At 36.8% G+C, this 25,426-nt stretch overlaps 2 protein-coding genes and 1 long non-coding RNA gene across 4 annotated transcripts in view; 1 reads left to right on the top strand and 2 right to left on the bottom strand.

The window, feature by feature from the left end:
- The window catches only part of LOC134825526 (sushi, von Willebrand factor type A, EGF and pentraxin domain-containing protein 1-like), a 40,427-nt gene extending 37,390 nt beyond the window's left edge, over nt 1–3,037 (top strand). For both annotated transcript variants that reach the window (XM_063837756.1, XM_063837755.1), the window contains exons 61-63: nt 2,023–2,089; nt 2,269–2,356; nt 2,577–3,037. In XM_063837756.1, coding sequence (XP_063693826.1) covers nt 2,023–2,089; nt 2,269–2,356; nt 2,577–2,628 — 207 coding nt within the window. In that variant the 3' untranslated portion in view covers nt 2,629–3,037. The remainder of the gene's footprint in view (nt 1–2,022; nt 2,090–2,268; nt 2,357–2,576) is intronic.
- Nucleotides 3,038–5,798: 2,761 nt separating this feature from the next.
- Nucleotides 5,799–7,184, bottom strand: LOC134825534 (uncharacterized). Its single transcript, XR_010161563.1, has 4 exons — nt 6,914–7,184; nt 6,639–6,732; nt 6,412–6,481; nt 5,799–6,284 (listed from the first exon to the last, which is right to left on the bottom strand). It is a non-coding gene; the product is annotated as an uncharacterized LOC134825534 (long non-coding RNA).
- Nucleotides 7,185–8,696: 1,512 nt separating this feature from the next.
- LOC134825532 (uncharacterized) lies at nt 8,697–11,944 on the bottom strand. The gene has a single exon (XM_063837764.1). The coding sequence runs from the start codon at nt 11,940–11,942 to the stop codon at nt 8,895–8,897; it is 3,048 nt and encodes a 1,015-aa protein (XP_063693834.1). The 5' UTR covers nt 11,943–11,944; the 3' UTR covers nt 8,697–8,894.
- Nucleotides 11,945–25,426: the final 13,482 nt, after the last annotated feature.

Here is a 25,426-nt window from a genome sequence, read left to right as displayed (position 1 = left end):
ATAAAATTCCGATTTTCTTCAGCGTTTAAAAAAATTCCGAATCTTATGGAAGTAAGAATTTCCATTGTATCTTATCGAAAGTGAGTGAGAGAAACACTTGTGGCAATTTTATTTACTGGTCCTCTTATTTGTAAAGCTATCCTCAATACATTCAATTACAAAGTGTGATAACCGTTAAAACAGGGGTCGAATTCACAAAAATAACGTAAACCGTTGATTTAAAGCAATCGCCGCTCCTGTCTCTTGATTGCTGATGATGATCAGGAACGCATGACGTATAAATATCATCACGACGATTATTGGTCACTCGAAATCGACCCGTTAAGAATGCAATGTAAGTGCGATGGTTTTTTCTGTGCATTTGTTACCTGTTACTAATTAATCCACAGGATCAAAATGTTTATTTTATCGATAAAAATGGATTTTAAGGCATAAGGAAGCATTGTTGAGTTCTGAAACCAAGTTTAATCGATTTCTCGTGCAATTTTAGGTCAGGAGTGGTCATCAAAATAAATTTTGAACAAAGTCGATATTTTGGTAAATTTCTAGCTTTCTGTCAGAAATAAATCTTCGTTCTATTAGGGGTAATTGGATGTAACTACACTTACAGTACAGCTGTACTTACACCCACTTTCACAAGCATGCAAGCTCACCTGGTCCAAAGAGCGGGAAACGGAGAACGAGCTCTCAGCTCTGGTGACGTCATAGTCACGTGACCTCAGGCTCATAATCACGTGACCTCCGACCCAATCAATTGGGTTCTGGCCTGTTCAGCCCCCTGTCACCCGATCTTGAGGTGACGTACGACAACTCGTTAACCCAATCGATGTCTGGAGGGCTGCAAATTTTCACATGCCAAACTCACAACGGTTTTTCGGAGTTGTGCGAGATGACGACACATAGAGGCCGCAGAATTATGAGGACTACCAGATCCTGGTGGAACCTAAGCGATCCATGATATCACGACAGGCCCTATGGAAACAGTGCAGTTTGTGTGTGAGCCGTACAAGGTTAGTTAATTGTTACCAGTAAATAGTACGACTATCTGGAAACAGTGCAGTTTGTGTGTGAGCCGTACAAGGTTAGTTAATTGTTACCAGTAAATAGTACGACTATCTGGAAACAGTGCAGTTTGTGTGTGAGCCGTACAAGGTTAGTTAATTGTTACCAGTTAATAGTACGACTATCTGGAAACAGTGCAGTTTGTGTGTGAGCCGTACAAGGTTAGTTAATTGTTACCAGTTAATAGTACGACTATCTAGAAACAGTGCAGTTTGTGTGTGAGCCGTACAAGGTTAGTTAATTGTTACCAGTTAATAGTACGACTATCTGGAAACAGTGCAGTTTGTGTGTGAGCCGTACAAGGTTAGTTAATTGTTACCAGTTAACAGTACTCACTTCTCAGTTACAATTTAGTTCGTAGAATTTATTATTAAAAACAAAGTTCTAAACAAGGGATAGTTAAAAACAACGCCCAAGTCTAAAAAACACTGGTCCGTCAACGGGACCCCGCAAAACATGTCCTAACATTCTCCACCGACTACGTGCAACTTTTGTAGAATATAGAATATAATTTTACAAAGTAAAAAAAAATTAAACCTTCTTACTTTCTTAAATAAGATAAGAGTTTCCATACCTGAATTATACCACGCTCTTTCCAATATTTGACAATCAGCAAATCAGAGCCGTATGATCAAATATAAGTATGATATGTCTAGCAGCATTGACATGTCTAGCATTGACATGTCTAGCATTGACATGTCTAGCATTGAAATGTCTAGCATTGACATGTCTAGCATTGACATGTCTAGCATTGACATGTCTAGCATTGACATGTCTAGCATTGACATGTCTAGCATTGACATGTCTAGCATTGACATGTCTAGCATTGACATGTCTAGCATTGACATGTCTAGCATTGACATGCCTAGCATTGACATGTCTAGCTTTGACATGTCTAGGATAATAATGATATGACTAGCATAATTATGATGATTATCTCTCAACAAAACACTATTTCAGAACAAGCTTGTTTACAAGTGTGGAGATGATGGACTCTGGGAGGGTGATGTGGACAAGACATGTGCTTGTAAGATAATTATTTATATTCAGCTGATTAGTTTCTTAATTTTAAATCTTAACTGATAAAAACGATTGTACGTTTATTTGGTCTGTCTTAATTCCCAGCAGCACAATCAAATATTTAAAAAAAATGATTTTACCTGTACTTATCACCCGGAACATTTTTACAAGCACAAATAATTTCAGCCTGCAAAGAGAGGAGGAAAGAAGTGGTAACGTATGTCACTAAAGTAATACCAGGAAACTGTATTCTAGGAAGATGCACCGAGGAAACGTTAGTTTCAATTTGTTTCTTTTTGTTGCACTGTCGAACAAGCGGAGCCTTCCTAACAACTTGTTATTTTATGTGTTATATAAACGTATAGCTCAAAATACAGCACAATTAGATTTATAGTTCACAAACTTATGAACTACGTTCAGTTTCAGCAGGCGCTTTACTTAAAGTAACCTTTTTAAAAAGAAGTAAGTTTAAACCTGACCCAACTGCTTTTCAGAACGGTTAAATTCCCAGTGACTACGTATGAAACGGAAGTAGTGTGCGATTAAACACTAACTATCAGACTTTTCACAACATCTTAGATTCAGAAATAAGGTAGCCCGGACGATGCCAATTATTAGAGACTGTGGTAATGTGCCAAGATTGATTGTAATAAAATAATGAACTGCAAAGAGCTGATGACTTAGAAATTAGAATCAGTTTTTATAGTGATTTACTTTAGAAATTTATTATGATTTTTACTTTTATTTGCATTTATTTCACATACGTATAAAAATATTTTCATTTTACCGATTTCAGTTTGTATACAATTTTCATTCAACATTAACGATCAATTAATGACTGAAAATACAATTGAACTAACTTGATCTGTTCGAAATTATTGATGATTTTATTTCCGAAGGAACAATAGCACTGTTTTTATTAAAATTCGATGTTGATAATTTAAATTTTCTATAATTTGGCGTTTTTTAGTCTTTGCATATGATACAACAACAAAAAAAAGGTACAAGGATACAAAAATAATTATTAATATTATTATACTAGCGACAAGAGAAACGCCATTGTCGGACGTGAAGAGAGTGAGGACATGACTTCCTCCTCAATTACAATATAATAGGCTTAATCCCTTTACTTTTTTATTTGAAAATTCAATTAATAATTATATTTATAAATCAAGCGTTACATTTCACTTTCAGTTTCAGCCATGCAAAATTACCAAAATTAATGGAAAAATGGTACTGCATGCAATATAAGTTGCATACTGTGTGGCCGGATGGCAACTATGAACTAACTAAACTAAAAACTAAAAATGAATTTGAATATCAAATATAAAATAATTAATTCGGCTGAACCAACACCAAACACATAGCAAGATCGAGCCACATTGGATGATGATTGATGATTAATTACTCTACACTCGATCGACTGTCACGTGTTTTTTAACACGTTCTCTTGATGGCCCTGAATGACTAATCGAAATCCTAGCCCTCTAATGATCCCAACACTAACCCTAACCCAATCTTTAACAAAAGCATATGCTGAAACCCTAACCCTAACGAGAAATTAAATCAACTTCCTTATACGGTCATATCACGTGATCGAGTAAGTTTTTCGCCAATACCTCGCTAAAGGAGAATTTTAACCCTATTATATTATATGTCATGGGGGCCGGCCGGGGTGAATTGGAATCACTCAATCAGCATTCAGCGTGCGAAACTACATCGATCCAAGTTGGTCTCAACTTACCTGAGGAACCCAGGCTATTATGTTCATATGACGTATGCGCTACAAGAGCCGCGCGATGAGTTAGATTGTAAAATCTTATAATTTGATTGTAAAATCGCATAAACGCGCCTATTCGCGCGTTTTAGAGGGTTCAGTTACGCCAGGCTATGTTTATGAATATAATATTAATAGCCTGGGGTCCTCAGGTAATAAGTCTCAACTATCGGGGGCCCTATCGGCTATCTTTATAAAATCGACTGTAGAGTGATTTAGTAGAAGCTCTTACGGGCAAAAAGACGTGTTTTCTGCTACGAGTTTAGAGACCTAACCGCTAATTAAACACAATAGTATGATGTCTAAGGATCGATAATATGTTAAGAAGTATAAATTTGGCCTTATTAGTCACGTGCTATACCAATGCGCGTTTTAAACTTTGACAGTCTATTTCTCTAAGGCAAATAAAGTGATTATATTCATATTTTGTCAGCAATAAGATCACATAATTTTCTATTTGTTGTGAAAATATGAGCTAGAACCGACATAATCTCGCTGAGTTATAGCTGTTTGAAATTTATGATGAACGCGCGGGTGCCAATTGATAGCAACTAAATGCTTTTGCGCGTAGTGCGCGTCGAAAATTTGGTAAAAACGCTTGCGGAGTGACAATATTCAAACTTCGATTAAGTATATGAAGTGGGTACTTCTCGGAAAGGAAAAATTTAGACAAACACGATGTGATTATTTTTGGGTTGATTTAATACAACTGCAAAAACTTATTCAAACTTCAAGCAAAAAAGTCAACATTTTTACCACTTTTTTGGATTTTTACCTGCGCTAAAATAGAGGGATTTGTTTTATTTTTATTCCATCTTGTGCGGCTGTCTTTTAGCTATCTTCATGCAAGTTTTTCCGACATGCCAACAAAATTAACTTGCCCAAATTATCAAAAAACATGGTTTTTTGGCCTATTTTTGGCCCCAAAATCGGTTTTTTGCGATTTTAACCGCGCTAACTCAGTCCAATCATCTTGAAACCACTTTTAATCGATTCTACGGTCAAAAATACGTCTAGTAAGGTGTATCTGGGGTCCCTAGCGTATCGAACAGACAATGCCCGTAAGAGCCTCTACTAATTTAGCACGCTCGATCCCCTGCTTGTGTTAATGGTTAAATCACATAAAATTAAATGTGTGTGTGTCTGATCGTATGTTTGTCTGTCTGTGCGTGTGTAATTTCCGGTCAGTTATATTTTTAAAACGGTAAGAGTTACTTAACTAATTTTTCAGTAGACATAGTGCCGACAAAACTCTGACGAAGCCCATAAGCAATTTTTTTTAAATCGGTCGGTGGTAAGTGGTTTAATTGATGGTTTTGTACCACAAATGTTACATAAAAGGGGTTGAGCAGCTTAATCAAGAAAACGGTAAGAGGTACGGGGCTCGCTTTTTTCCCATTGCTGCATATGTAGCTGCATAATTTTGGTAACAATTTAGGACTTAATAATTGAGTTTATTGCACGTGCGATGAATAATTTGTGTTTATAGAGATTTGCGGCGCGGCATCAGGTTAACCAATTAAATGAAATCACGGCGTTTTCGTCGCGTAGCACTGACAGGCTAGTAAAACGCGAATTTTATTGTTTAGGGCTCGGGTTAAGGTTGCCGTTATGGTTATGAATAGCTTTGGGGTTATGGTTAGGGTTTGCAGATTAGGGTTTATGTAAAACAGTTTTGTTCAGGTGCAAAACCATGAACCATAAAGACGAAAGTCTCGTGATATTTTTTGGGCGAGCGAATAAGTAAAAGCCTTGCCCATCGTTAATGGTTAACTTACTTCGAAGAAATTTAGACGAATATCAGTAACATCCGTCAATTTATGTGGTTAAAGACTCTTTGATAATCTGTCTTAAATACAAAATGCGTGCCTGACCCATTTTTTCATGAGGTAAATCCATTTTTGGTTTGACTAATAATGACAAAAGTAAAATGTTAGAGATAAGTTAAAAATAAAAGTAGAACAGTGCAAAACATTATTGCAATTAATTTAAAACTAAGTTGCAAAACTCCCAAAAATATGAAAACAGAAATGTCTCACAAAAATCAGCACGAACAGCACGTGATGCTATTTATATTTTAAATAAAGCATATAAATACTTTTTTAACAATATCATTCGCCCAAAACGTTTTAGCTTCTAAAGTAATTAACTAAACGTTTGGGCTTTGAGAAATTTATCAAATGTTTAAATCCAAAATTTTGCACCGACATAAAATTACAAATTATTTCTTTCAAGTCAGTGCAATATAGCAGTATTCATTAATAAAATTTCCCACAGTCCATTTATCCTCGCCAACAAATTAGAAGCTCTATAGTTTTTATTTCCGATCTGCGGTTGATTTGATAAATTTATGATCTCACTTGATCAATTAACGTTCGTGGCTTTGCATTCCCCCTCCACATTGTTTAGATAAAGGAAAATCGATCTGAAAATGTGAAATAGTGAAGAGTTTAAGTTTTACGAGAAAAATTTGCAACATTTGTGAATTGAACTTTATAACAATGTCATTTTTATTACACTTGGACTATAGAACGAGGAATAAAACCATGTACCTTTATAATAGAGCAGTAAAATGTTGGATTTAGGAAACACTTTGATTCACCACATACGTTGTAGATCCATCTGAAAATTAAAAAAGTCTAAGTCGTTGATAGTTTGCAAATAAATCCTATTTTGTTATTCTTTCCAATTTTAGCCCATCATGCATTTGATTTGTTGAGCCAATTCTATTCCAATTAAATTCAAACTATAAGTTGTTTCAAAACTGTTACCAACAAACCTGAATATTATATTAGTGTATAGTTAGAAGGTTAAAGGAGAAAGGTTGGACATCCGTTGGAAAGATTGGAGACACCCCGGTTTGCAGTTTAGTCCTGAAATTTATAAAAAACCATGTGAGCGTTATTTCTTTACCCTTTTCACATTTGAAAATTTGAAATAATAAAGAGTTTTACGAGAAAAATTTGCAACTTGCGAATTATAACTTTATATAAACAATGTAATTTTTATTACACTTTGAGTTGGACTATAGAACGACAAATAAAAACCATGTACCTTTATATTAGAGCAGTAAAATGTTGGATTTAGGAAACACTTTGCTATACCACGTAGGTCGTAGATCTATCTGAAAATAAAGAAAAGTAGTTGAATTAGTTTGCAAATACATCCTATTTAGTTATATTTTCCGATTTTAGCACATAATGTGTTTGGTTCGTTCAACCCATTCTATTCGCGTTATTTTGATTGAATTAATAACGCTCGAATTTTTGATTTGTATTTAAACCACTCTACGGTCACGTTGATAATCATAAACAGTTTGTCTCTCTTTAAATACGAAATTTAAAAATTTGTTTAAAAAAACTACTCAAACCCGAATATCAGTAATACAAGGGCGTTATTTTTGTTGGATCAAATAGTTACATTTGATAATTATTTTCAAATCGTGCAGCGAAAAGACTGACAAACACCTTGTTTCCAATTAAATTCAAACTATAAGTTGTTTGAAAACTGTTACCAACAAACCTGAATATTGGTGTAGAGTTAGAAGGTTAAAGGACAAAGGTAGCACTAGTATTAGGCGGTGCACGATAAAAATAAACTTGCTCGGATTTTCAAAATTTTTGTACCATCGTTTTCTAGAGACTGTGAGAATTTTCACAGTAGCAAATTTATCATACCTTTTTGGAATGATCAGTGAATTTCGCCTAGGTGCCATATTTGATGGTGCGCGGCTTTTGGAGCAAAATTAGGTGTAAAAGTCGCGTAATTTGACGAAATTCGTTGATTTTTGTCGTATTATTCTGTCATATCTTCGGTTCCTGAACATAAATCATGCTGAAAATTTGTCAGAACCTTCCAATCATACTTAACTACCGAACCTAATTTAGTTGGGAGAGATTGGCCTTGATTAAGAGGTCTAAAAATGACAAAATAGGTATAAATTCGTTGATAACTCAAACTCTGAGCATCGAAATTGCTCAAACTAAATTAGGTTCAGTAGAACATAAGTGTTTACGTAAGCTGACCAAATTTCAACAAAATTGTTATATGGGAAGTATAATAACTTTTCGATTGTTTCCAAAATAATGTGCTGGCCGAAATAAGAGCAAAAAAACCATTCAATAGTCAGCGCGCGCGTCTTATTGTCGATGGCGCACTGCCTACTAGTATGAGCGAGCGGACATCATTTGGAAAGACTGGAGACACCCCGGTTTGCAGTTTAGTTCTGAAATTCATGATGATGAAAAACCATGTGAGCGTTATTTCTTTACCCTTTTCACATTTGAATATTTGAAATAGGACAGAGTTTTACGAGAAAAATTTGCAACTTGTGAATTATAATTTTTTAACAATGTAATTTTTATTACACTTGAACAGGTTCCCAGTTCCCACATTCCACTCGGTGCTAACTGCATCTTACTGCGTCTTACCTGATACTGTCAACAAGAAATCGTGCAAGAAATCGTATTTATCATATTAAGTCATATCGCACTTGGTGGCGATTTGAGTAACTACTCTGTGTTCCATCGCGATACAACACGATGTACATGCATACAAAGCCCTAATTTTAAAGATGAGACACTTGACAGGTTGTTTTCGATGCATACTTACCGGGTTTTTTCTGTATCGTGCACTTTTCTTCCCCCCCCCCCCCACCCCCTACACTCCTACAGGCCCGGTATAACTATATAGAGGTTTCACTGTATTTTAAATTCATAAGTTTAAGAAGGAAAATGATGTAAATGTAATGAAATATGTATTTTACTTACATGTGCTGTTGCGAGGTTGAATTTAAGAAGTCCACCTGCAGCTGCTAGTTATCTGTGTCGTAAATCCAACTCAATAAAGCATTTAGATGATTTTGGAAAGACAGCGGGAAATTTTGCTGATGAAATGATTTTTGCTTCATTGTTATTGCTTTGAGAAGACTGATACAGTCTATAAATTGATATTTGCTCAGCAAATAGTTTTAAATACACAGTTTTTATGGCTCTGGAAAGCCGAGGATGAATTAAATGGACAAAAAGGTAATTCATCAGACTAGTGTAGTCGACTGAGGGTGGTCGACTGATGTGGTTGACGTAGCTAAAGGTGTGTACGGAGTTTCTTTACTTTCTTTACTTTTGTTGGACATCTTGACAAACAGACAGAGTCCAGCAACAAGGACGATATGAAGAAAAATTGCCAGACCCATGACCAGAAGTTCCACTGACCCTCTTTTCTGACTAACAATGAAAGTCCCCATAATACTGATGAAAACAGCGAGAAGGAGCTTTTGTGTTTCTTTTCCTAGTGACGAAGATCTTCCTTTTAATGGATGGAAAAGGTCTGAAACCATGACTATTGCTGATACCGAGAGCACTAAAGGAATTATACAAAACCAGCCCAAATATTTGAAATAGTTGAAATGCTTACCGCACGGATATCTTTGTTCGATGATCAAAGCAGCGACCAAACCCTCGCAGATAAATGGGATTGCACGGACAGCTAGATTTTTCCTCTTTCTCAATGACTTGTAAGAAACGTCTGAGGGTTTTGAGAGGTAAGCATCAGGGTTTCTTATCGATATTAGAAACACATCTCTGATACTAAACAGGACCATTCGCCATAAGATTGAAAGAATTTTTCGCCATAGCTTTGAAAGGGAAAGTTCCGCTAACTTCGCTTTGTAGCTATGAAGGTTTACCAAAAGTTCCATTATCACTCTGAAGATGATGAACCCAAACACATACTCCTTTATAAACAAAGCATGCATTACTGCTGCAAACATGAACAACCTGGCTGGTACCATCAATGTATAGGATGCTTGGAAAATGATCTTTGAAAAAGTGGACATTTGAGAAGTCAGCGGGTCCAATTTCCTAAAGCCATCTTCCAAAGAAGCAATTCCCGAGGGAATGTTGAAAAATGGAATTGCCATTGAGAATATACGAAACACAGTGCCACATGTTCCCAATCCTGTATCAGATAGTGGGAGATTTTCACAAAATAGGTTTGTGTCGTTGGTGATGTTTGTATTCATCGAATGATAATCGAAATAGTGGTAACATTCACCGGCAAACTGTTCAATATCTCTTTGGGAAAGGTTATTGATCACTATTTGAAATGTATAGAACTGAACCAGGAGTTCCGGCAATTGTTCCAAAATCAGGTAAAACTGTTTCAAGCTATTCTGTTCTGCTTGACGTCTGTAATACTCACGCAAGCTTATTGGTTCGTGTAGGAATATTACCAACCTATCCACGACTGGCCTTAATTGGAAACATGTCAGGAGGTTGTAGATTGTCGCTTTTAGCTTACTCAGAAAACTTCCCTGTAGCTTGAACGGCCAACATAGCCTGTAAAAGAACATTTCAGACTTATTCTTGCTCCTGTATAAGTTTGATTCGCTCCATTCTTTGGCAGATAACATGAATCTCCCAAACTTTATCCTCAGAACCTCTTTTTCCGTTATGTATACACTTTCAGCAGATCTGTAGTTTTCATGAATTAAAGTGAACGACACCAGAGCAATCTCAAAGATCCCTAGCTTTTTGGAAAATCCGTTCAAATCTGAAATGCCAACTACTAAATCAGTGTACAAGTCTAAAATGTATACGACAATTCCTAAGAGACAAAAGAATCTCCCCATCATTCCTATTGCAGAACAGCTGTGGTATACTGCTGAGGGATTTGGCAGGCAAAATAAACAGTTAACGTTTCGACAACAACACTTCAGACCACAATTTATTTTCATACAGCGCGACTTCATTCGTTGAAATGAGGGTTTAAGGTAATCTTGCGTGTTTCTCCATGCTTCGCTGCAGCATTTCTTAACTTTACAACTAAATCCTTTTTTATCCTTCATGTATTCTGCGTAAATTTGTTGAGCAATTACATTAAGTTCTTCTGGTTGTCTCCCTTTAACTATGTCATATTTTGTCAATTCTTTAATTTTATTCCGAAATTTCATATAGATTTCGGAGTCGAGTCCATTCTCGAGCATTTCTCTTGTGGGCTGATTACATAGAGTTTTTGCTTGAAGAGCAATGTATATGGTGTGTAGAAGAGTCGTCTCTCCTGACCCGCCTGACCGTTTCAAGAATTCTTTAACGAGGGGAATATATAGATCTCCTCCATAAAACGTAAATTTCTGCTCAGGATCATCCATAATACCTGGCAATTTGTCGATCGCTTCTTTCAGAATATTACTTAAGATGCTTTTGACATCATCATCAAACTCTTCCCTTATTTCTAATTCCTGAACGATAATAGCAGGAGTAGAATAATTTACGCCATTTGGAAGAGCACGGAATGTATCTTGTAAGTCATTTTTGGACCATATCTTCTGCATGCTATGAAGACCTGACTCATTATCTTTATCTGTAGTACTGATATCTGCACCGTGTTGTACCAACAATTTAGCTACATCTACACTGTTATTATGTGCAGCTACATGTAACGGTGTGCTCCCATTACTCATGGTCTTAATGTTCACCTCCGCTCCATGCTCTAACAGCAATTTAGCTACATCTACTCTGTTATGATCTATAGCATAATGTAACGGTGTGCTCCCATTACTGCTCTTAGTGTTCACATCAGCACCGTGTTCTAACAGCAATTTAACTACCTCTACACTCTTATTACTTGCAGCTAAATATAACGGTGTTTCCCCATTACTGTTCTTAGTGTTCACCTCCGCTCCCTGTTCTAACAGCACTTTAGCTAACTCTACTCTGTTCTTACGTGCAGCTACATGTAACGGTGTGTCCCCACCATAGTCCTTAATGTTCACCTCCGCTCCCTGTTCTAACAGCAATTTAGCTACCTCTACTGCACTCTTATCACTTGCAGCTACATGTAACGGTGTTTCCCCAAACTTGTCCGTAGTGTTCACATCAGCACCGTGTTTTATTAGATACCCTACAATCTCTTGTTTATCTTGTTCTGCTGTTTCATGAAGTACTGCACTCTTTTTATATCCACCTTTAGCATTGTAGTCCAAGTTGTTGACAGTGTAAACATCCAACAATTCAGTCAAGTTTCCTTCTTCTACTTTTTCTTGTATAGTTCTCCATATCGGGTCACTGATTATGTTTGCCATGTCTGACAAAGGAAAATACATTAACAATGTTTAATGATCATAATTACAATTATTTAATAATTTTTAACGATCAAAATTAGAAAAATCCCTGATTGAATAATTACGACAAAATCCCTGATTGAATAATTACGACCGTATGCCATCTGCAAAGTTACAGCTCTCTAAAATGAAAAACGTTTTCACACAGATTCCTTTCTTGCGAATAAAAATATACCATTGACCTCATAATATTGTTTTCGTTTTGAAACTCAGAAATCTAATATATTCTCGGTTCATATGGGCCACATCGGCCAGCCCCAGAACTTTCCGCGTGCCCCAGGGATTCTTATCTTAATTCTTAATTATATCAATTCTAACTCTAAACTGGCACGATTTAGTCATGCCCCTGCGCACGTGCAAGCGCCATTTTGATCACGTGCGAGCGCCATTTTGATCGGTTACATTTTCGGTTACATTTTCATCAGCTGCATCTTCGGTTGTGAGTTGTAACCAGTGGCGTAACGTTGCCTGTCTAGAGAAAAACGTGCAGTTTTGCTAGAACCTCAGTTAAGTTTTTCAAAATTGTCCCACATTCAAACGACGATTTTGCGCCCTCCTAAGGTGCCTTCCCCCACCCCCCCCCCCCCCCCCCCCCCCCCCCCGTTACGACACTGATTGTAACGGATATTTTTTGATGCGATAAAAAATGACTACCAAAGAATATATAATAATACTAGCTTCATCACTGTTACAACGGGTGTTTTAGTTCATTATAAAAGACAAGAAGTAATTGTGACAAAACGATCTTAATTTCAACTTTCGAGCTGCAAATATCAACTTAATAACACCAGAATGTGTGTGTGTGTGTGTGTGTGTGTGTGTCTGATGTCTGTGTGTAATTTCCGAACGGTTATACAAAAAAAACGGTAAGACTGTAAGAGTTACGGGACTGGTTTTTTCGGTATAGTGCCGACAAAACTCTGATGAAGCCCATAAGCAATTTTTTTTTTAAATCGGCCGGTGGTAAGTGGTTTAATTGACGGTTTTGTACCACAAATGTTGCATAAAATGGCTTGAGCAGAAAGGCAAGAGTTACGGGGCTTGCTCTCTATATCTCACTACTCATGTATAATATGTAGCTGCATTTAAGTAGCGTCATAATTGCGTTAGCCCGGGAAGATTCGCTGTAATGTAATACCATAAGCTTATTAGGGGAGGAGGACTGTTAGTGTTTGGGGTCTGTTTGGACTGCAGAGAGAGAGAGTTCATTCGACAATGTTATGCGTGTTTTCAAATATAATGTGCGGGTGTGGTGCGGAGTTAACAAGGGTTAATTTCTATAACGATTTAAATCTAAATAGAAAGCGGTTCAAAACGGGAGTGATGAGGTGTAATACTCGGTGTTCAGACCTTATGATCATGGAATGTGGTGCCTCATGGCTAATAATGACTTAATTATCCACAAGAAATAACTGATTATGAGATTATTGTTTAAGAAACTATTGGGTCACCTAATGCGGGTTTTGACTCAGCGGGTAATTACTCCTACCCTTTTTAACTGCGGCAGTGAAATCCCGGCCGAAAACTCATCAGAGTTTTGTCGGCACTATACCGAAAAAACCAGTCCCGTAACTCTTACCGTTTTTTTTGTATAACCGTTCGGAAATTACACACAGACAGACACACACACACACACACACACACACACACACACACACACACACACACACACACACACACACACACACACACACACACACACACACACACACACACACATTCTGGGGTTATTAAGGTGATAGTACAGACAGATTCGTCTTAAAAAATCATTCTACCGATACAAAAATCGAACTATCGACACAAGAAGATTCTTTAGGATTTTTGACGTTTTTAAGTCCCATTGGCATAAGATGCCCTTTAGGCCTTTAAGGCTAACCAACTTTTCCTAACTTTTCCTAACTTTTCATAACTTTTCCAAACTTTTCCACGTGTCTTAAGGCCACTATGATTAGCCACCTTTATTGTTTGTCAAATATCTTTAGTTATGAACATCGTAGAAGGTTGCAGAGTAATCGAAGGTGTCAATCTTATCAGGGAGAAATTTTGTAAAATTTTACGTCAGATGATCAGTTAGTTGGATAATTACCAATTAGCTAATTACCAATTAATATGGGACAGGATATTTGGGGGCCATGATGATCAGCTCGGGATTAGTGTGGTACGGATCGAATAGCATCGAAAAGAGGGAGTTCACATTTTAGACTTCCAGGTCTTCTCTTGCCATCTGTGGTAATACAATCCCACTGGTTCGATCAGAAATGCCAGACAGACCCTTTCCTTAAAGAACTCATCATAATATGGTCTGACGAGGCCCATTGTAAACTGAATGGAACCATCAACAGCCACAATGCGGTACACTGGGGGACAGAACAGCCTGCAGAAGTACATCAGCGTCCCCTTCATTCTCCAAAGGTCACCATATGGATTGGAATCTGCTCGCACCGCTTCTTTGGACCATACTTCTTCGAGCAGAATGGGCAGACTGTTACTGTAAATGGACAACGTTACTCAAGAGTCCTCTACCACAAGTTCTACCCCAACCTAATGGAATACACCTTAAACAATTCAGAACTTATCCACATCTTCCCATCGCCTGCCGCCTGGAGACTCCAACACTCACAACTGGTGGTTCCAGCAAGATGGTGCTTTTCCTCATCTTCCTGCCAGACAGTGGATATCTTCAAATTTAATAACAGAACCATCGGCGAAGGACTAGCTGAACCTTGACCACCTCGTAGTCCTGACATGACACCTCCAGACTACTTCTTCTGGGATGGCTTAAGGATCAAATCTACAAGGAGGGTACTGCTCATGACATCCCTGAATTATAAAGACGTATTGAAGACTGTTCCGGTGGAGTTCCTCGCTAGGGCGTGCCGATCAGTAAAACGGCGCTGCAAGTTGGTAAACAAGAACGGTGGTCATATTTAGAATTATTTGTAGATTTATTGTTGTTTATTATTGTGTGCATATTTTAAATTTAGTTTTCCTTTTGCAACAGTTTGGTTCACTATTCGTTTGTCGCCAAAATTCTCTCACGCTAAAAGCACGTGATATCAGATTTTGCCCCTGGGAATATTGAAGGTAGCACCAAGCTAACTAGATAAACTAAATACTTGATAACTCATTTATTTTAAATTCGTTTAACATCATATTTTCAGATCAGATGCAAAATTTAATAATCTACTGTTTCTAAAAAACTAAGGCGTTCCGAGACAACAATATGAATGTTTTAATATTGAATGGGCGTGGTCTGAAATATTCGAATCTCCAAATCAGACGAAAGTTAAAAGCTTTTGAGTTGTGGAGTTATTTGAAAAATTCCGGTCCTCGATAAATTGCGGAGACCTCGATCTGCTTTATATCATAATTGAATTAATTCTGCTCGAGATCAATGATTTGAAGGACCGACAAAGTTTTCCGATATTATCTTGCAGAAACTTTATAATTATGGTGCAAATTACATTTAGCCACCCAGACGCTACCACGATCTAATTAGTCAAAATAACATAGTTAACAAAATGTAGAGGGAAACTTGTGACGGCACCACAACTTGTTTACCTACATATCTTAATCTTAAAAACTCGTGTTTTGTCAATGGATATTATTAAAATTCCACTGTTTAAAAAAAAACAAAAAAAACTGTTGATATAAAACACTACCCTAATAACGAGAGGTCCCAAATATACAAACGAGTTTAGAGTAGGTACCCATGTTGGTAGAATGCGATACCAAATAAAACAGCGCGATGCTGCTTTAAGATCAGTCATATTTCTGTAGATCATCGAATATTTAAGTTACCAGACTGGCAAAAAATGCAATAAATATTACAAAAACATTCATGTTGTACATCATTAGCTACAAATAAAGATTAAAATATAACGAATATAGATGTTGCTAACAACTAATCACAGATTGAGAACAAACTAATTATTGTGATAAACAACATCAAGTTAAAGAGTTAAGGATACTCGTATACACAAAAGAAACACACAATACACACACACACACACACACACACACACACACACACACACACACACACACACACACACACACACACACACACACACACACACACACACACACACACACACACACACACACACACACACACACACACACACACACACACACACACACACACACACACACACACACACACACACACACACACACACACACACACACACACACACACACACACACACACACACACACACACACACACACACGCTTACCCCTTCAAAGATACACGGTGGGGGACAACTTATTCCTCATCATTATCCAATATAATGAAGATTGTGAAATATTAAGGTGATCAATCGAGTTAACAATATTCCGGGAACTGATCGAGAGATATGAAAAATATGTTACACACGATAATACCCTCGAATTGAAGCAAGTACCGGGGGTGTACCAGACGTGATTTGTTGGTAAACTAGAATTGTCATTTCTGTGTCTCGATATTATCTGCATTGTTGTGTTGTGACGGGGTAGTAATGTAACATTGGTAAAATTAACTGTAAATTCAATGATATTAGGTTAGGATGCAGCGGGTAATGACATATTAAGTATTTTGTTGGTGAAGAACAAGGGTCGAAATGTTTATTCCGGCACAGCTTTGTCTCTATATTTTAGGAATCGAGGATCAATGATCGGAAAGATCAAGTTAACAGCTTATAGTTAGGGAAAGAGTAATAAAGAACGTGAAAAAATTCATAAACAAAGGTTTCTCTACATGGATGTGTTGTCCATAGTCCCAGATAGAGTAAAATAGAGGCAGCCAACCAGACTAGTCCTACAGGGGCATACCAGTGACAATTTCTGCCTGCTTACAAGTACTGCACTATAAAGTATAAACTCAGCCGTTTAAGGACCAATAATCAAAACAAACTTTTCGTATCACTTATACGTTTTAAACAAATCCTATAATGTCCAATCCCATAATGATTTAATCTTATATCAAACGTGAAATCCACGATAAAGTCACCAGACTAAATCAGGATGGTCAACTGAGGGTCCCAGACACACCAAACTGACATTCCGCCGCAATCACGTCAACATCATCAAAAACCTCATATTAACACTACACTCAACAACAACAACAAAATTACAGAACTGCAGTTCACCTCATTACAGGTCACTGCAGCTTAAACAAACAACTTCACACCATTTGCAAATCAAGCACCAGTGCTTGTCCTTTGTGCCTCGACGGAGAGCAGACTGTCTCACACTTTCTCGGACAGTGTCCGGCCATTGCCCAAATAAGATGGCAATATATCCAGGACTATTACCTGTCTGTCAATGATATATTCGACAACCAACACATCACCACGATTGTCAATTTCGCAAACCTAACACTTAATTGTGCCGGACGAACTGGAAGTGGATCAGACCGTGGTGACATAGACTTCGAGTAAACTCACACCGCGTCATCCCGTCTAATTACCTTTCCAAACCTGGCTCGCACTTAAACTTACCATTTTGTATACCTGCATATCTTTTAACTCGTTTATTGTCAAGGGGCATTACTAAAATTTCACTGTTGATATAAAACACTACCCTAATAACGAGAGGTTCCAAATATACAAACGAGTTTAGAGTAGGTACCCATGTTGGTAGAATGCGATACTAAATAAAACAGCGCGATGCTGCTGATCAGTCACTGTCCCCTGGTTACTGTCTACTAGTTACTGACGTTTCATATATATAAAGATATAAATTCTCCTCCTCTTTTGCTTACAACTAATGACTAATCACATATTGAGTATTGTTATGAATAACATTAAATTAAGGATACTCGCAAAATATGCATTTCAAGATTTTAAAGATACATTTTTTATTTAAATATCCGGCGAAATTTTTTGAAACCGGACCAGAGGCAGAACCGGAACCGGATATTTAGGCCAGATATCCGGCCAGATCCGGATTCAGCCGGATATCCGGTCGGTTCCTATCAGTATTCCTTAACATCCAGTTCGTGGCCCATTTCACAACAGCTGACAACAAAGCTCACTAATTACAACCAAATGTAAAACGACTTTAATGTACACACATGATGTAAAATGAATCCTGATTGTTCAAGGAACAAATTCGGCAGGGCAAGATATTGCTAATTAAAACAGACCGGACCAGTCAACGGACCAAATGTCTAATCTGCTCCCAGTTGGCTCCTAGTTTGGCTCCTCCCAAATATGATTGAACATGACCGTCATATTCCTAAGCGTGGCAAAACTATTATCAAACTATTGTATTTTGAATAAATGTATCCAAAAATGAGTTATGCAACAGTTCTTAAAATTAATTAAAGACACAAAATTTCTCGGCCTGATAATAAATTTAAAAAACTACCTTATGCGTGTAGAAATGTTGTGACAACTAAAACAGAGTACGATGCTGCTAAAAGTCACTGCTCTCTACCAGTTAGTGACTGCATTCATATGTAAGCTCTCCTCCAAATATGTACTTGGCTTTATATAATACGCGTGACTATTTCATCATCAGACGAAAGTTAAGAGCTTTTGAGTTGTGGAGTTATTTGAAAAATTCCGGTCCTCGATATATTGCGGTGACCTTGATCTGCTTTATATAATAATCGAATTTATTCTGCTCGAGATCAATGATTTGAATAACCGACAAATTTTTCCGATACTATTTTGCAGAAACTTTATAATTACGGTGCAAATTACATTTAGCCACCCAGACGCTACCACGATCTAATTAGTCAAAATAACATAGTTAACAAAATATAACAGCGGAAAAAAGCTAATAATAAAGTAAACTTGTGACGGCACCAAAACTTGTTTACCTGCATAATTTTTAACTTGTGTTTTGTCAAGGGGCATTATTTAAATTCCACTGTTGATATAAAACACTGCCCTAATAACGAGAGGTTCCAAATATACACACGAATTTAAAGTAGGTATACCAATGTTGGCAGAATGCGATATTAAATAAAACAGCGCAATGCTGCTTAAAATCAGTCATATTTTTGTAGATCATCGAATAGTTAGGTTACCAGACTGGCAACAAATGAAATAACTATTACAAAAACATTCATGCTGTACATCATTAGCTACAAATAAAGATTAAAATATGACGAATAGATGTTGCTTACAACTAATCACAGATTGAGAACAAACTAAGTATTGTGATGAACAATGCATCAAGTTAAGGGTACTCGCATACACAATAGAAACACACAATGAAATTCGGCAACTCACGCGCACACGGTCATCATCAGACGAAAGTTAAGAGCTTTTGAGTTGTGAAGTTATTTGAAAAATTCTGGTCCTCGATATATTGCGGTGACCTTGATCTGCTTTATATCATAATCGAATTTATTCTGCTCGAGATCAATGATTTGAAGGACCGACAAATGTTGTCCGATATTATTTTGCAGAAACTTTATAATTACGTTGCAAATTACATTTAGCCACCCAGACGCTACCACGATCTAATTAAGCAAAATAACATAGTTTAAAAAATGCAGTGGGAAAGAGTAAACTTGTCACGGCACGTCTTCAAATTTATCAAAGTTTTGTGCAGTCACACCTTAATTATTGCAGCCTTGTATGGGGTTTTGCTGCCAAGTCTCATATTGAATCACTTTTTGTAAAACAGAAAATGGGCCTTCGAGCAGTATTACCTGGTTTCGTCAATTACTGGTACACGGAGGGTATCCCCCCATCAAGTACCAAGTCTGGTTTTCACTCACATAAAATATTGACAGTACACAGTATCATTGTAAAGAACGCACTCATTTTAATGCATAAATTGAAAAACTTTCCTAATGTAGTACCATTGTCTCTCAAGAAAACAATTCCCAAAAGCGCACCATTATTTAATACTAACCCGGATTCTATTCTCACTACACAATGGTCAGAAAAGTATGGTCAATACCCTTACAACAACTCAGTATTTTTTAAAGGTCCATTATTAGAAATAAACCGATATAATGTTGCAGCAACTTCCCCACCTAGTCTATTTAACCTGAACATTTACAAAACTTGTATAAAAACTATACTCATCGATCAGCAAAAAGAAAACATCGAAGACGAATGGCCTAATTTCATGTTATTTTGTATAACAGGACTAAGAAAATCAAAGCGTAACATAAACCATTTGAATTTGAAGATGCACCTTCAACAATCCATGTTACAAACGGAGTAAGAAAGGGTAAGGTCCCATGGACTCAATTAATTGATGATTCAAATCTTGTCGATATACATTGTTGTAAATTATATTGTTATTAAAATAACGTATGCAGAGGGTTAAACTAAAAAAGTAAGGAAGGGTAAACAGCCGCGAGCAGCTGACGCAGATAAAGATAACCTTGTTGTTGTTATTAATTTACCCGAGAACAGACCAGTATCAGTGCCTGATTCGCCAGACCCTAGCTCCAGCTCACCGATTATCCTTACTGAGCTACTTCCCGTGATCAACCTTCTACCAGCAATGCTGCTACAAATCCACTTGCCACTGTTGATACCGGTAACAGTAGTTCAGCACCAGAGAAGAAAATGACACGTGTAAAGAAGACCCCTATTTACAAACGTCCTGTCTGGAGCTTGGCAGCAGCTGAAGTTGAAGCAAACTACACCATGTATCAATCAAACGACTCCGCTAAACAAACAGATGCTGTGACTTGTTCTGTGAAACCATGTGACCAGTTCTCCACAGCTCTATATGAGGTTGTTTTGTGGAGCTGGATGAGTCACGTGACCGTTTTTCACATCAGCTGACCTCCAGATCATTTTATCTAACGTTATACCAGATAACTTAACACATTCATTACACAGCACAAGTCGTTTAATGTATAGTGTACACGTTCACACTGATAAAGTGAGATAATGACTAATGTGTTTACTTAATTTAACTAGAGTGTAGGTACCATTTCGGGACAACAGCTGGAACTTTGCTACATTATTTGCTTGGTGTCTGTTAGCAGTTCATCGATTGATGTTTTGTTTCCTAGTATTTTGTGAGCGGAGTATTGTCTTGTGTAAGATAAGGTTAAATCCTTCAGCAGTAATACTGAATACTGAATACTGAATACTGAATACTGAATACTGAATACTGAATACTGAATACTGAATACTGAATACTGAATACTGAATACTGAATACTGAATACTGAATACTGAATACTGAATACTGAATACTGAATACTGAATACTGAATACTGAATACTGAATACTGAATACTGAATACTGAATACTGAATACTGAATACTGAATACTGAATACTGAATACTGAATGCTGAATACTAAATACTGAATACTGAATACTGAATACTGAATACTGAATACTGAATACTGAATACTGAATACTCAATACTGAATACTGAATACTGAATACTATATACTGAATACTGAATACGGAATACGGAATACTGAATACTGAATACTGAATACTGAATACTGAATACTGAATACTGAATACTGAATACTGAATACTGAATACTGAATACTGAATACTGAATACTGAATACGGAATACGGAATACTGAATACTGAATACTGAATACTGAATACTGAATACTGAATACTGAATACTGAATACTGAATACTGAATACTGAATACTGAATACTGAATACTGAATACTGAATACTGAATACTGAATACTGAATACTGAATACTGAATACTGAATACTGAATACTGAATACTGAATACTGAATACTGAATACTGAATACTGAATACTGAATACTGAATACTGAATACTGAATACTGAATACTGAATACTGAATACTGAATACTGAATACTGAATACTGAATACTGAATACTGAATACTGAATACTGAATACTGAATACTGAATACTGAATACTGAATACTGAATACTGAATACTGAATACTGAATACTGAATACTATATACTGAATATTCCTTTTTCATTATGTAAGTGTATAAAAAGTCTAAACAGTTGTCTTCCTCCTTACACAATTTACTTTGTAACAGGACATCTAGAGTAGGGACTACGGTTACTGGGCGGCGCTCAGCCTGTCATTCCGCCGAATCTTTATTCTGTTATGAACATAATTGATAATAGCCTGGGGTCCCCAGGTAAGGACTACGGGTGGAATATGAATAATTGAAATTCCAACAGTATCTTGTTCCCTTCATTGTGCTGATTTCGGGAAGCATTCTGTTTACGTCTTTACGACCGTGGGGGTCACGACGTGATACAATAGTCTACGAGTACTGCGTGACGCGCTTGTTTTACGGCGGTTGCGCGCGCCTACTGCATGCCAGCGAGAGGGCTTTGGATATAAAGCAAAGCAAAAGCTGTTGTTGTATATTAGCTTACAAATATTAAAATGTATTTTTGCGTAGTGACTATAATAAAATAGAATTAAACAAAAAAATAATTTTGTGAATATTTTCTGTTATTAGGTAGTGCGCCATCGACAGTGAGCCGCGCGTGCCGACTGTAAGATGGTTTTTTAGCGCTAATTTCGGCCAGCACAATTTTCTTCAAACAAATAGATATTAAGTATCGTTCCCGACCTCCGATTGCAACAAAAATTGGTAAGCTTACTCATAGACTTACAAGGAAAGTGTCCGAAAAGTTTAAAGCATATCCAACCATCAGACATTATGTTACAGCTGAAAGCAGCGTATTTTGCTCCATTTTGATCACTATATCAACTCCGATATCCACCAAATTTTTCGGACAGTTGTGAAAGCCCTATTGGAAGGTCTTCGCCAATTTTCAAAATGATCTCATTCAAGGAACTGAAGATATATCCAAATAATACGACAAAAATCAACGAATTTGGTCAAATTTGGTCAAATTACGCGAGTTTTACAGCTAATTTTGCTCCAAAAGCCGCGCACCATCAAATATGGCACCTAGGCGAAACTCACTGATCTTTCCAAAAAAGGTATGACAAATTTAGTATTGTGAAAATTCTCACAGTCTCTAGAAAACAATGGTACAAAAAAATTTAAAATCCGAGCAAGTTTATTTTTATGGTGCACCCCCTACTGTTATCATATCAACGATGTTAATTTTTATTTAAAATCATTTATGAGAAAGTATATGGTTCTTAACAAACTTCACATCAATATATCAAAGTGCTTTTTAATTGACGATGTCAATTCTTCGCAGCTCGGCAAGGCCCTTGCTCTAACCAAAGCCCTCTCGCTTGCAGTAGCGCGCGACCGCCGAACGCAAAGGAGGATATATTCAACTTTATAGTTTATATTCAACTTGTGAAACAAGCGCGTCGCGCAGTACGCGTATACACATGGCTATGTGAAACAAGGCCGGCCCAGTAGCGCATTTTGCGGCGCGGCCCTTAACGGGTGGTACTCGTAAAATATTTGTTCCAGGACCGTCGACGAGTCCAACTCGGCGCGCGTCCTGGTAGGTTGTCATACAATTCAGGATTAAACATTAAAGTTAGGGTTAGGGTTTGGATTGGGGTTTACGTAAAACCGTATTTGGTATTGTTCGGCTGCAAAACAATAAAACCAAATTCACGTAATACTTTTTGGGTGAGCTAATTAGTAAAAGCCACTAACTTCACATCAACATGTCAAAGTGCTTTAAACCAAATAAAATGCTAGTAAACCAGTTACACAATACACAACACAATTACAATTTGCTGAGCTACTACAGTTAGCTCAGCGAATTGTGTACGCTGTACGGCTTATTTATTCAGTTTTATTTTATTTGGGATACAGAGGTGCGAAAAAAACTTTGTTAATATAGATAGTTTAGATTTGAACTTGGAGCCACATACAAGGTCAATTAGGGTGATTTTCAAATGTTTCTTCCAATACACAATATTTGAGATATTATATAAATATTGAGTTTTTGAAGGGTTATCTTTATTAGGGTCATTGTGACATTATGTGTATACTGTAATTGTGACAATTATGTGTATATTGTTTGAATAATTTACATTTTTATGTGTATACTGTTCAAAAAAAAATTGTATTCGTTTTTAAAAAGTTATATTTCATTTGTCAAATTATTCTATTTTCAGTTAAATTCTTGTTTCTACGAAATATTTCCTTCGTCTTGTTGTTTTGCACAAGTTTACTTATGCCATTCAATCTTTCAATGCAAGTACGAAAGACGTTCATTTTCAAATAGAATTAGAAAATCTCTTAATTTCTTGAATCAATGTAATTTTACTTTTAGATTTCCGACAATTAAATGGAGAAATATCTAAAGAATGGACAAGAAATCTTCGAAGCTTTCTGTTAGTCATGTTTCCTAGAGCCCCAGAACAAACTTATATTGATGTATATCCCAATGACGATCAAACAGGAGCTAATTTCAAGGACGACAGACAACGACAGTCAAACTATGAGGCTGAAGTCAGGGTTTACCGTGCTCTAGAAAAACTCGACGAACATTTTATTGTTCTCCATAACTTCGAGTACACACACCACCAATATCGCTTGTGTGACCAAAATCATGTCCGGAAGGGATGTCCAAAGTGTAAAGGGAAAAACGCTGGAAACAAAGAAGGGGAATGTGACTTTTTGATCTTGGGCAGAAACTATGCTGTTATCATTGAAGTTAAAGACATGGCATCACTAGGAGTGAAAGATACGGTCAATGAATCCGCATTAAACCAAGTTGAGGTGAGTGAAATTAACAGGGTACAGCAGCTGCAAGCTTTGAATGGAACCTTTCACAAATCACTGGATCAGAGGAAAAAAATGGAGGAACTGATTCACTGTATCGATGAAAATATGACTGTCTTTCACTTCACTGCATATCCAAATTTCAGCAGGCACTTCCAGAATGAGTTTCAGTTGGCGGATGCAAAAATATCTTCAATCATTTTTGAAGAGCATCTTATAAAACTTGCTGAAGAAAAATCAGTTAATTACATTACAGATCTATTGGAAGTCAAAACTGAAAACCAACATTCACCACCAAACAGTAGATCTGTATCTCAAAGAGAGTGGTACAACATTGAACAAACTAACTGCAATCAACAAGGGACCTCATTAGAAGATACAGAAGAAGAAGAAACAGAAAGTGATGCAAATAAAGAGGAGATGACTGGAGAAGAAACAACAGAAAAAGAAACTGTTAATGAGGGTTTACAAGATGGTTTTGAAGAGGAAACAAGTGAAGAAGAAAGTTCTGATGAGGAAACAACAGAAGATTTCCTCCTAACAGATAAAGAAATTAACAGTTTCAGTGTATGGTGGAAGAATAACATTAAATCTATCATTTTGGATGAAGACGATGCACAAGAGGAGTTGCTCAACAAACATAAGAAAGCAAGAAACATGTTACTTGCGATTTGGTGTACTGATAAGGACAAATTTGACAAAGAAAAATGTAGTTTGGACCAGTGTATAGTCACCATTAGCGAAAAATTACGAAGTGGAAAGTTCACTTTCGAAGGTAAAAACCCCAGTGTTATCTCAGCCCCTGCAGTAATCAAGGAATGTGTTGGAGTATCAAACT

Source organism: Bolinopsis microptera, chromosome 13 (assembly GCF_026151205.1).
Source record: "Bolinopsis microptera isolate Bmic1 chromosome 13, MBARI_Bmic_1.0, whole genome shotgun sequence".
NCBI classification, from domain to species: domain Eukaryota; kingdom Metazoa; phylum Ctenophora; class Tentaculata; order Lobata; family Bolinopsidae; genus Bolinopsis; species Bolinopsis microptera.
The sequence above is the reverse complement of the archived record's forward strand: the minus strand, read 5'-3'. Positions and strand labels throughout refer to the sequence as shown.